Source organism: Xyrauchen texanus, chromosome 11, assembly GCF_025860055.1.
Source record: "Xyrauchen texanus isolate HMW12.3.18 chromosome 11, RBS_HiC_50CHRs, whole genome shotgun sequence".
NCBI classification, from domain to species: Eukaryota; Metazoa; Chordata; class Actinopteri; order Cypriniformes; family Catostomidae; genus Xyrauchen; species Xyrauchen texanus.
Window position 1 is genome coordinate 44,453,152 of NC_068286.1, and position 14,395 is coordinate 44,467,546.

Here is a 14,395-nt window from a genome sequence, read left to right on the forward strand (position 1 = left end):
TTCCGGCCAGGAATGGAAACTTAGCTTAACTGTAGCATTGTTATCGGAAAAGCCAGTATTTCAACTTAGCATGTTTCCTAATTCTCTAATGACATATTATGGTAATTGTATTATTTAGTACAGTAAAAATATTACATATAGCATCTTTAATTTGCATCTGTGGATGTAGTGGTGAATCGTGTTGACTGACAAAGGTTTACCAAAGTATTCCTGAGACTACCTCATGATATCCATTACAGATGCATGATGGTTTTTAGACAGTACTGTCTGAGGGATCAGAGATCCAGAAGTGGTTTTCCAGCAGGACAATGCCAAACGATATACCGCCCGGATTACAAGTGCATGGCTGTGTAAGCAGAGAGTGCGGGTGCTAGATTGACCTGTCTGCAGCCCTGACCACATAATGGATGAATATGGGAAAATTCTGCTTTCTAAACTTAATAAACTTGTGTCTTAAGTACCCAAATGCTTAATTTGGGTAAGTGTTAGACATATTAGAAGAAATGGTGATGTTATACAGTGGTAAACGCTCAGTTTAACCAACTTTCTGGATTGTGCTGCATTCAGATTTTAATGAGAGTATATTTTCAAATAAACAATTAAATCAACAAGGTAAAACATCAAATCATGTGTTGTTGTAGTGCTTTCAATATAGCATAGGGTGAATGAAATGTACAAATCACACTATTGGCATTTTCCATACTGTGCCCACTTTTTTGGATTTGGCGTTGTATACCAGCACTATAAATAATCCTAAATTACCAGTTGCCCAGATGGCTCCTCCCAGCATTGCAACTCTATATTCATACTCATAGTCATCATTAACTTATTGACCCACCTTCATGTCATTTAAACTTTTATGACTTTCTTCTATGGAACACAAAAGAGGTTCTGAAGAATGTTCAAGCTGCTCCCTTGCAAACAGAGCAAGTGAATGGGGGCAGGGGCAGTCAAGCTCCAAAAAAACCATTAGAGCATCGTAAAATTAGTCATACAACTCATGCACTGTATTTCAAGTATTCTGAGGGCTTTCAACTAATAAAACCTTCAGCTAAGACACATTGTTTATAGATAGTTAACAAGACCAATGTATGTTAGGAGACAAAAATGTAAGGCTTTGTAAACTTTCTTAGATTTTACCCTATTAATAAACCTTTACTAATTCTATGTATTATTTATCTGTTAATGTTTATATAATATGCTATATAAACATACTAAGCTGTTTTTTAGACTACATTTTACTAAGATGTATTAAGTGCAATCAACTGAAAGCCAGTCAATAATTTGCAACCATGAACGCCACCATCATTACAAACTGATACCACAATGTATTTCGCTAATTAATCTGATGCTGAGCGTTAATTGGCTGTAATAACAGACTATGCTTGGCTATATGAGAATACAAATTTCTCATTGGCTGATGATGCTGATAAGGAACTAGGCACAGCAAGAAGAAACTCAACTGCTGAGCTGCAGCTGCTACGCCAGCCTGTTTGCCTGGGAGCCTTGTCTGAAAAGAGACCGCGTGTGTCTGTGTGTGTATCCCAGGACATGGCATTACAGTGGCATTACCTGCAATAACAGGCAAGAGGCAGCAGGGCCTTCGCTGATTTATAAGAAAGCAAAAACGCATCTATGTAGGCAATTTCTCCCCCCAAAATTCATCTACACATCATACAATCAGACACACAAAACCACTATAGCCTGTTTGTGAGCATATGGAAGCACTGTGTCCCCAGTACAGACTGAAGAGGGTCACATCTGTTCCTGTGTACAATGCAAGTTGCTTGAAGCACTTTTCGTTTGAAGATATCAACAAACCTCTTTCATCAGCTCTGAGCTATGTTAGTGCCCCACTAAAATGGTAGAGAAAACAGTCACCCAATGATAATCGCTACGTGTTTCTCTGTATTTGGTATTTCCATGAATATGGTACACTTTTATGTCCTAATTGCAGGCACAAATCCCATGCTCTTTTGTGTGAACTTAGATATACTCTTATCTATTAAGCTAATCTGGCACGAAAAGTAACCAATTTTAAACACCAAATATCTATATAGCCCCACTTAAAATGATGATTTTGGCCAGTCCTGTGTCAAAGGTCCTGACCTTCTGGACTGAATCCACCAATTAAAATCATGCAATGTCATCATTTTGACATGCATTATATATATTCAATAATACTTATAATGGTGTGTGTGTGTGTTTGGGTATTTGTGTAAATATATATACACACATACACTCACGGACCACTTTATTAGGTATACCTTTACATCTACTTATTCATGTGATTATCTAATCAGCCAATCATGTGGCAGCAGTGCAATGCATAAAACCATGCAGATATTGGTCAGGAGCTTCAGTTAACATTCACATCAACCATCAGAATGGAGAAAAAAGTTCTGAAACCACTGATCAGATTGATCCAAGCTGACAGAAAGGTATCTCAGATAACCCCTCTGTACAATTGTGGTAAGCAAGATAGCATCTCCCAATGCACAACACGTCGAACCTTGAGGCGGATGGGCTACAACAGCAGAAGATCAAGTTGGGTTCTACTTCTGTCAGCCAAGAACAGAAAGCTGAGTCTGCAGTGGGTCTACCATCTCCATGTCACAGCAGAAGTCGAGATTGATCAGACAAAGCAATGGTTTTCCAATCGTCTACCATCCAGGTTTTGTTGAGCCTGCAGCCTCAGTTTCCTGTTCTTAGCTGTCAGTAGTGGTCCCCGGAGCGGTCTTCTGCTGCTGTAGTTCGACAAGCTGTACGTTCAGACATGCTTTTCTGCATGGTGCTGTTGTAACGTGTGGTTATTTGGGTTATTGTCATCTTCCTTTAAGCTTGGACCAGTCTGGCCACTCTCCTCCATTAACAAGCTGTTAATGTCCGTCTGCAGAACTGCCGCTCGCTGGATGTTTTTTGCACCATTCTCTGTACACTCTAGAGACCGTTGCACATGAAAAATCCCAGGAGATCAGCAATTACAGAAATACTCAAACTGACCCATCTGGCACCATCAATCATGCCACACTCCAAATCACTGATGGTTGATGTGAACATTAACTGAAGCTCCTGACCCGTATCTGCTTGATTTTATGCATTGCACTGCTACCATTCGATTGGCTAATTAGGTAACCGCATGAATAAGTAGGTGTACCACCTAACTAAAGTGGTCAGTGAGTGTGTGTACTCTGTGTGTATATACATATATATATAAAACGTTAGACATCCCTATCTTTTTTGTTTTTAAATATATGCCTCTATATACTGTTATTTAAAATGTTTTTTTTTAACTATATTTAATAACTAAAAACCCTTAATATTGAGCTTTGTCGCACATTTTGACCCCTGTTACTGCAAATTTCCCCTATTACAAAACCTTACTGAACCTAATTACGACACATACATGTAAGTAACATTTGTAGAGAATTACAGTGAGTAAATAGTCTCATTACATTTTCTCAGTTACTGTTGACTGTATTAGTCCAGTCCAGCCTTTAACCCTGTTCCCAAATTTATGTTAAACAAAACAACAAATATCCTTATTGCAAATTCTAATTTATTATTAACTACAAACCAACATTTGGTCCCAAACTAGTTAGCTTTAATTCTGGCACAGTTATTAAATATTATCTTTTTAATTTGATGAATTTTGTTAACTTGATTTGGATGTCCATCCATTTATTTAGTTTTGGTTATAAACTATATTTAATCATGTCCAACCTGTTGGTAACAGTGTTGCAAAAACCTCATTTAAAATGAATAAAAATGCAAAAACATAACAAATTATTTTTTGTTTGACCTCCTGAGGATGGTGATCGTCATTTTCTAATACAGAAAGAATTATGTCAATTTATGTGTAAATATGTGTGTGTGGATGTGCACAAATGACTGCTTCTCATCAAATCCCATGTAAACTCATGTATTCTTCTTCCAATGACAGAGGAAACCAGAAGAAGATCAGAGGATTCTCAGTCTCTGTTTATTCCAAAAGATTCCAAAAAATAAAGCAATCAGTCCACATTCCATTTAGAAAAATGTCCTCCATTTCATCCCATGGCAGACTCTCCAACTCAAATTATGCAAGTGATGACGAGTCCATTTGTGTGGCGGTATGTGAGAGACAGCTTAGCACTATGCTCAGGTTTTGCACAGAAAACTAGAGTATGTTCCCAAACATACTCCCAAATGCACAATATGAGCAATCCTCTTGTGCGTCTGTGTACATTGGAGTTATACATATGAATGGTTTCTATTTACACATACAGTACATATACATATAAAACTAATGAACAATGTTTCAGTTACACAGCATGGCATAGAAAAGGGTGATTGGCATATACTTTATCAAATTAATTATCAATATATCTATCTATAACCGTCTCCATCTCTTAGCCTTCAGATCATAACTTCATTACGTAAGTTAAAGTTCTAGTCAACTAATGTTAGTGGTATACTCATCTTATTAATCGCTTTTATAACACAAGGATAACTTAAGCTCATGCGTTTCACAGTTAAACTGCATATCGTAGTGTTTGATATTAAAAAGAAAAGAAAGGACAAATAATAAATCACACACCCTTTTGAGTGGTGTTGATGTCAGTCTTTACATTTTCCTGTACAGACACAAAATATTAACAAATGCATCTGTAATGCCTTGACATATTTTGGCACCGGAGTTGGGTGTTCCTCTAAAAAAGTAATTCATTACTAACTACTAATGACATCTTCTACAGTGTAATTAGATTACTGTACAAATTACTCTGTCTGAAAAGTAATTGCATTACTTATTACTAATTACTTTCTAAAACCCTTATCGACCTCAACAAATAAATCATATAAAATCTAATAAATTATTCATGAACTGGCCGAACAATTTAAAGGGGCAGTGTTAAATTAGAAAGCATATATTTTAACATTAGACATTAAAATTTAGTTTTAAACCCACTATTGCTTTATATAGAATTGCTCTATAGTCTATACAGTATTTAATGTAATTACATCAGAAGTAACTGTAATTAAAGTACTGAAAAAATAAAGAGTAATCCCTTACTTTACTTTTTTTTTTCAATGAAATTATGCAAATAGTAATGCATTACACCCAACACTGTTTGGCACACATTAATATTTGGCATTCTGGGGTATAATAATATATTACGAAGTTAATATATTCATATAAAGATCCATTTTAATCAATATCTCAATAAACACTTCTAATATACCATCTGAAATGTGAAATGCAGAAGGTAAATACTCTTTCAAGTTTTTTTGTCTTTTTTTAAATCAATAGAGTTACTGTATAAAACATCTGCTTGCATCATCCATAGGCAAGAAAAACAGGATCAGAACACAGTGATAAAATATCAACATCACATTTTCAACAAATCAAACCAGTGAGAAGAAAAATCTTCTTTTTTCTTTAAGTCAAGCATTTTCATGGTAACAATAACATCAAATTAACAAAAGTATAATTATATACATCATATATTATACATAGCTCATATGATAATAAATGATTCAAGTCAAACTTTTCATATATATATATATATATATATATATATATATATATATATATATATATATATATATATATTATTATATATCATCATGTTGATCCAGTAAACAAAATCACATTTGATGCAGATGTTTCAAGTGTGCTTGAATTGTTGAGAATCAGAGATTCCAAAAACATGTTGCTATGGAAACAGATGTGGAATTCTTGCCATATAAATTAATTTCAATGTGTACAGTTGTTTCTCAGTGCAGCATTGCATGTCATTTCTTACAATGTGACAAATGTTGATGAAAACTGAAGCAGTCAGACAAAAGTGTGTCTGTCTGTTTGTGTGTGAATGTATGAGCGTTATAAAATGAGGTTATATTGTGAGCATATGCTTGAAAAGCTGTTATGTAAAATGTAAACAACATAAAACGTTATAGCAGTGTGCCAACACAAGGTTTGTGGATTTTGTATGCATATGTACACATAGCAATGTACCAGTTTATCTTTATATGCCTGCCTATCAACATGTTATTATGCATGTAAATGTTGATTGTACACATCAACAATGTTCAAAAAACAAATGCACTGAACAGAAAGAAAATCACCTCAGTGAAAGAGTGTCTTTGCATGAATATGTTCATGTGCAATATAGATCTGACATCCTGTGCGTAGATGATATTTGTGATTCATTGTATATTGAGTATTTAAGCATTTATATGTGTATATATAGTGTTGTGTGTGTGTCTGTGTGTGTGTAAATGTGTCAGAATATGTACACGTGTGTATATGTATGAAAGTGTGGGTAAAGCATGCTTGCAACAGTGTGCGTATGTAAGTGTGTGTGTGTGTGTAAGGCACTCAGGACAGCTCGCTCATACTCAGAGGCATTGCCATGCCAGGTCTCAGGTACGGCACAGCATGGACGGCTTTAGAGAAGTCTGGAGTCAGCACTCGCCCGTTCTCCCCTGTACTGCCTGTTATAGACAACCTGGCCTTACTGCGCATAGCATCTGTGAACGTCATCTGTTTCCAAACACACACCCACACAAACAATATATAAACACACAGCGAACAAGCCCAAACACACACATACACACAGAGAAAGAGAAAACACAGATATGTTTATTAATCTTATGGAGTGTGTGATCTGAATCTGAAATACAGATATCCAGTGACCCCAAAAAGTATCTGAACACTTAAGCCAAATGTTATGACTGTCTCTACATTACATAACAAAATAGCAAAACAAGTGGCATATATTTCCCAAAATTTGTTTAGGGATGTCAAAAAATTCTAAAATGTTATTGAATTAATCACATGCCGATTAATCAATTGAAATCAGCGCAATTAATCGCACAGCAATATTTACTGCGAAAGGCTCCAAAATGAAGCTAATTTCGAATATAATATTTAAATAATTATAAATAAAATTATCAAAAAAATATTACAATTCATATATTATTAATTAACACTTTTTAAACAAAACATTTTACAAGAAGTTTGTTACATTTTTAATGCTAAAACACATAAGATATTATATATATCTATACACAACAGATAGTTCCGGTCCTCGAATCTGATTGGACGAGAGACGTTCCATGAGCACTGATGGTCTGACACCATCAGCATGCCGACGCCTCACTGTGTGTGTATCACTCAACTTGTGCCCGTCATCCAAACTAATGTATAAGAGCAGTGCAGATGTGTTAAGAGCTACGGTTTGTCTTTTTTATTTTACATTATATATGTTAGCCAGCAGATGGTGGCAAAAGAAACTTTGTGTGTAATATGAGCCAGTTAGGTGACATGAAGTCAATCCACGTCTACATACAACAGCTCTTAATGATCGCTTTTATTACTACTACTAAAGCTAGGAAATAGCTTTAAACAAACAACTTCAGCATTATGGCTCATCACAGCAGTGAGACACAACAGACCATTTAATTACACAATGGGTGCTGTTTAAAATGGCGGAAGACATTGCGGTTTCTGTAGTGATCGACTCTTGCAAACCAGCTACCGCGAAATCGGGAGAAATACCCCCGATTGGATGCTATTTTTCCACTGAGAAAGATAATCTTCAGAAAGCTGACAGCATCTCTGGTTGGGAGTGGCAAAAGGTGATCACACACTCTCCATCTCTCTCACACACACGTGTGCACACGCACGCACGCACACACATCCGTCCTTATTTATCCAATAAATTGTTCGAAACATTACAAGCCATGATACTATTTCTGAAGTGACATTTTTGAATTACTAACCGAGGCTTGGACGCATAATTTGGTTTGAACTAGCAACGGCAGATTCTGATCCGTCGCGTAAGAATGTAGTTCCATGCACAAATGTGTTTTTTATGACTGTACACAGTTTTTCCTCATTTAAAAAAATTTACTAGTTAGTATGTGTATATATATATATACATACACTGTATATTGGCAAAATTAAGACTAAAATATTTAGACACTTTCTTGTAAAACATATCAATAGTTAATATGATGAACTTGAGGGAAACTGACTTCATTCAGTTTTGTAAATAAAAATTAATTGCAAAAATGGCTAGTTCTGAGAAAAGCTCTAGGTTCATTTGTTTGCAGATGCAACTTGACTTATGCTTCCAAATACTTTTTGGGCTCACTGTATATTTGATAAATCTATTACGTTTACATAAACTGTAAATGTTTCATGAAGAGCAGATGGGGTGGAGAATGACTGACAGCTAATGGGTTTTTCACAGAGCAAAATGGCAGAGCTTTATATCAAAAGCAAGCGGGGAAGCCAATCCACAAACAACTTCAAGTGTCAATGATGATATGCAAACGAAAAATATGACGTCAATGATGAAGAGAATGATATCACTGATCAAAATGACCTCAAATAATTGATTCCTCTATGAACCATCCAACTTTTAAGTTCATTCAACCCCCTTCTTATTTGTACATTTTACCCTCTTGCATATCCTTTGTCCATCTTTACATAATTTCTTTAATATTTTTGATCAGATATGCCTAGATGCACAGTTCACCAAAACCGTCATGTCACAATTAGGTTTTTTAAGGGGTAATATCATAATAGAAAATACAATTTCCTTGATCTTTTAAAATAGTTTGTTATTCTATGTGAAAACATTAAGTTTCAGAACAACAGATTATCTGTAGAAACCAAGCTTCAAAGATATACAAAACGGTTAGACACACATTTCTGACACTGGCGAATGATAGCTATACGGTGTTCAGAAACTTAGTCCGCCCAGTCATGAGGAGGGTGTAAAAGTTGATAAACTATTGGCTGCTCCTTAATTTGTCTAGCATCTGCTGTTATACATATACTGTCAAAAGATCACAGCATTATGAACTTTGGCTTGAGAAGCACTTCTAATTTTTTTTTCTTGATATGTACATCGAGCGACATATCATTTAGCAAAAATAAAGGTATAGTAACATGATTCTATGAGACAAGGTAGACTACATTGGAAGGGATGGATTATGACTCGCAAAGGCCCTGGGACCAATTAGCACTCGTTTTCATGGCCAAAAGTTGTTTGCTGGCTATCAAAAGTTGTTTTCATTGTTGATGGGTTTTCGAGCGGGGGTGGGGGGGTCGCGCAACCTTATAGCCCAGGACCCCCCCCCACCCCCCCCGGGCAGCCAAGGGCCCCTGGTAGTCAAGGGCCCCTGGGCACTGGCCCCATTGGCCTGGTTGTTAATCCATCCCTGCATATTGGACCCAACAGCAAACCTATGAGTAAGCGTTGCTTCTCTTTTTATGTTAAAAGAATGTTCCGGGTTTAGCCCAATCGACAGCATTTGTGGCATGATGTTGATTACCACAAAAATGTATTTTGACTTGCCCCTCCTTTTCTTAAAAAAAAAAGCAAAAATCGAGGTGACAGTCAGGCACTTGCAATGGATGTGATTGGAGCCAGTTTCTGAACGTTAAAATACTAACTGTTTCAAAAGTATAGTCACAAAACATAAACAACATGTGTGCAAACATGATTTTAGTGTTTAAATCACTTACTAACCTTTTCTTGTAAAGTTATAGCCAATTTTACAACTTCGTTGCCATGACGATGTAGTCAACAAACCCTAAAACCCTAAAATGACTGTAAAATTGACCAACTGAAGAAATGGAAGCGCAGCGTAGTTCTAGCGGGAAGACTAGCAGCTGTACATCATCACTTCATTAGCTGGGTAATTCCTAGCCAATCACATGTAAGCCATTGCTTTATAAGTCCGCTCACAATCTATCACATTGCTGTTTCAGTGTGCTAACACGGCAACCTCCACCACCCCACCACCACCAGTTGAGCCCTGTCCCGCACGGGGGTAGGCTCCTCGCCCCTGCCTCTTATCTCCGGCAGGACATGACGGTTCCGGTTACAACTCCCTCGGACCGCCGGACGGGGCCTATGCTTTATTTATCAAATAAATGGCATCTTAAACTTCACTCAAGCCTGCGTGTCTTCCCGATAGAATTAAAGCTCTTTTATAAAATGGTAAGTTTCACATTTTTGCCTTTAAACCCTCCAAAATGTGGCAACATTCACTTCCATTGTAAATGCCTCAATGTAACCTCGATTTTTATATTTTTTTTTAAGAAAAGGAGGGACGAGTCTAAATACATTTTTGTGGTAATCAACATTAGGCCTGTCGATTGAGCTTAACCTGCATTGAACCCGGAATAATCAATCATACATAGATGTCTTTAAGTTAAAGAAGCAAAAAATGGCTATATTCTAATGGTCAAAGAGGTCGTCATGAGGAAATGGTCATTGTCAATCTCAACTCAGACTTCAAACTAAAACTCATCAATAAAAACAAATGAAATGATTATGATTATGATATGACCCCTTTAAATATTTGACAAATGCACATCAGTGTGATGCCTGAAGAATCGTGCAGTGGCGCTGAGGCATTTGGCAATGCGGCAAAATGACAAGAAACAAGACAATTGTGAATAGACTATTCTCTGCCGTTCCTACCCCACTAGATCTTAACACTCTCCAGCCCATAAACGTTGTACCCTTCCTTATAAGTAGCAAAATTCTGAGAATTCTGCGAGGAAGAGGAGGGATTTAGAGCCTGAGTCTTGGCAACCTTCATGCGCTTGGCCTCTGCGCGAGACTTGTAGCAAAACTCCACCAGAGCGACCAGCATAGCCAACCCAAGACCGCCCACCAGGATGTAGAAGACTCCCGCAACGTTACTCAGGCTGAGAGCACTAGTCTTCTCCTGCAAGGGGTTGAAGGCCAAAGGTCAAAATGAAGGTATAAAAAAAATGACAGTACGTCAATACAGCTGATTATGAGTGTATTTTAATTTAACTGATTACGATATAAAATGTAACTTCTCTAGATTGTGCAGTTACTGATTACAAATGTATAAAAAACAGTTCAGACCAAACAATATTTAAACATTAAAGCTGTTTATGTGTGCGTGTGTGTATACTGAGTGTAAGTGTATTAGTAAATCACATAGAACACGTAGATGTCTACGAAATACAGTTAAGACAAAGTACTGTGTAGTGTGTGCACATAACGAAGGAAAAAGACGCCACCTACAGAATTGCAATTAAAGATAGCTTAAGTAATAGGCAAATATACAAACAACATTTACAGCATTGGTGATGGACAAGGAGAGACCGCATGGGAAAGAGAGGGAGAGAGATAGGAGGGAGAAAGAGAGAACGTAAAAGAGATAAAAAAGTAATTAAAAAAAAAGAACAGGACAAGTTGCCAATAAAGCACATATAAATACAGAAAAGGAGCACAAGGATATTCTGAGCCTATACAGGTATGTGTATGTGTGTGTTTCTGAGTGTGTGAAATGCACTTGTGTGGATAAATGATGATTATGTATTTACTATGTGTGTCTCTTGCATGCATTACTGTATGTTTATATCACATCCCAGCTTGTATAGGCATCATTAATTTGTACACAGGTCAGGCTGTTTCATGCGGTGGTAAATCTGTGTAAGGGACTCACACACACACACACACACACGCGCGCACACTTTCGACTATAATCGTTAAACATTACTGCTTTGATTTCATGTCGCTATGGCTTAATTATCCCAATTTGTACTTTATTCTCAAAATAAAAACAAATGTAATGCTACAGTATTTTTTTTTTTTAAACATTATGGCTTTATTCTTGTCATGTTATAATCGTACTTTCAAAATCTCGATTTTTTTTTAAACGTGGCACTCAAGCGCCGTCATATCTTTTAAAGCTGCACATAATCTTCAAAATTGAAAACCTCGATTTTAGCTTTATGGTTGATTGACGAGCAAACAGGCAGTTTTTATATGTTATTTGGAGGAATTAATGTTTACACTACAAATGCGATGTAGTCACATGCATTGCTGACTACTTTCAAAAGTGGTTTGGTCGGTTCCACCCCCTGTTGGCTACCCCGGTATTTACCACTGATCACTTGTGATCTGATTGTCTGAGATTTGAATAACAGGTGTAAACAGGATCAAAGACACAGATAGACACAGTGTGCGGATGCTTGGGTTTAAATCACCCAAACAGAGACAGTGTTTTCACACACACACACACACACACACACACACACACACACACACACACACACACACACACACACACACACACACACACACATTTGTTGTGTTTCCATGTTTTATGGGGACTTTCCATAGACATAATGGTTTTTATACTGTACAAACTTTATATTCTATCCCCTAAACCTAACCCTACCCCTAAATCTAACCCTCACAGAAAACTTTCTGCATTTTTACATTTTCAAAAAACATAATTTAGTATGATTTATAAGCTGTTTTCCTCATGGGGACCGACAAAATGTCCCCACAAGGTCAAAAATGTCGGGTTTTACTATCCTTATGGGGACATTTGGTACCCACAAAGTGATAAATACAAGCTCACACAGACACACACACACACACACACACACACACACACACACACACACACACACACACACACACACACACACACACACACCCTGCAGTGACTGACCTTACTTCCAGAGTCCTTGGCTCCACATTCTCCCTTATCGTACCACCATTTGTTTTTCAGCTTGTCTAAGATGCCTTGCTCACTGAGTTTCAATACTGCAAGGTTAACTGGTGTTCTTTGCGTATGGGAAATAACATAAATAACATTACCAATGTTATTTTATGTTATTGTCAGTAACATTTGCACTCGCTAACAGCGCTGGTAATGATTCAGCTCTGAGCGTGGTGGCGATCGGCAGTCTGCGCTCCATTTGGCATTCGGCAAACGCGGCTTTGCCGTGCCAGATGTGCACAGACTCATCGCCGTGAGCAAGAAGCAGAGACAGTGGCCACCTACAAGCCCTACACCACTGGGAATATGTCTTTATACATTCAAAAGTAATATCACTTTTAGGCTAGAGCAGAAAGCCCTTACAGTGTATTACTGAATGGAACTGATGGTTATAATCAGTCTGATCAAGTGACTTGGCTCGTTGCTTGGGACCACTGATAATGCTTTCTACTCATTTACATGTTTTCATTTCATTTTTTACCCAAATCTCAAGCACGGGTCTGACCTTTGACTCCCCGCCTCCGCTGCCGCACTCTCCTTTGTCGTACCACCATTTGTTTTTCAATTTATCCAGAAGCCCCTGCTCGTTCAGTTTTAGCACTGCAAGGTTTACCGCGTTTCTTAAACAAATGATAAAACATATTTGTCAGTCAGTATGATGGGGCGGGGCTGCAGCGGGCCACGCCCCCCACAGGTCGTATAGAATTAATGAGTGGAACATTGGGTTAGGCAAACCATCAATCAACCAATCAAAATGACTTTAAACAACCCATTAAACTATAAGGTGGCCGAGCATTAAGAGTTATTTTTTAAATCGAAAACTCTTGAGGCAGGAGGCTAGAACAGAGGAGGATCAGAAATGATTTCAATTATCACATTAGCGCACATACAGATCCTCAAATCAATTAGCAGAAATCCAACCATTGAGCCAGACAAATCTGGTTAGAAGAATCAAAAGAGACGGCATGCATCGTTCAAACAGTGCATCATCATCATCATCATCTGCATTCATTATCAAGAAACAGTACTGTGTTTTCAGCCTCTGAAACATCAGCTTAATCATTCAGAAATGCAATGACCATTCAAACACCAAGTGCTCAATCACATGCATTGATTAATTAGTGATTATCAATTAGTGATGCTTTTGTCATACCAACACAGTCTGGTTGCAAGAGGCCATTGCTTCAGTCATTACAAACATGCATTCAATAAAACGTATTAAATGGCAAACATGAGTAATCCTCTGAACTTGTGGACTATTCGAAATAATGCATCTGAAACATTCTCTTCAATTATTCACTGAGCTTGAATGTAACTTTTAGTTCCTGGAGAAGAATCACAATCTATTATTTTTATACTTCATTTATGTGCATTTCATAATGGCGTTCAGTGACCTGTTACAAATAGTTTAAACTTCGCTAAGCTTAAAGCTTTTTATGAGGGTATATTTATCTTCTGGTGACTTTAAGATATTGACAATTTGTTTTAGACAACATTATCATCTTCTATGCCAATATCCTCTAAGAGAACAGGTTGCTAATAGGGCTGGGAAATATATTGAATATTCTCAATGATTTTGCTGGGAATATACAATTAAGCTAACCACATGAAAATAGCAACGGTTTTAATTCACTTTTCATTTGGCCATTGCGTTTCCAAAAGATTCATTATACTAGTATTTGTGGACTTTTGTTCATATTTGTACGTCATGTCTTTTATTTTTACGTTTAGTTTTGGGGTCTTGTCTTGGAAAGCTCAGTTCACTTCCGTGACTCAGTTCAAACTGTCCATTTCAATTATATGATGCAAAACTACAGTACTTCCTTGAGTCATCAAT

General features: G+C 37.1%; 1 protein-coding gene across 4 annotated transcripts in view; it reads right to left on the reverse strand.

Moving 5' to 3' along the window:
• Positions 1-5,609: 5,609 nt before the first annotated feature.
• Positions 5,610-14,395, reverse strand: part of LOC127651516 (glutamate receptor 2-like) — a 40,886-nt gene continuing 32,100 nt past the window's right edge. Inside the window, exons 14-16 of one of the 4 annotated variants that reach the window (XM_052137388.1) lie at positions 12,508-12,622; positions 10,603-10,737; positions 5,610-6,526 (exon numbers count right to left, since the gene is read on the reverse strand). In XM_052137388.1, coding sequence (XP_051993348.1) covers positions 6,362-6,526; positions 10,603-10,737; positions 12,508-12,622 — 415 coding nt within the window. In that variant the 3' untranslated portion in view covers positions 5,610-6,361. Of the gene's footprint in view, positions 6,527-10,487; positions 10,738-12,507; positions 12,623-13,063; positions 13,179-14,395 lie in introns of all 4 variants that reach the window. The other 3 variants (XM_052137385.1, XM_052137387.1, XM_052137386.1) reach the window with 3 other exon arrangements.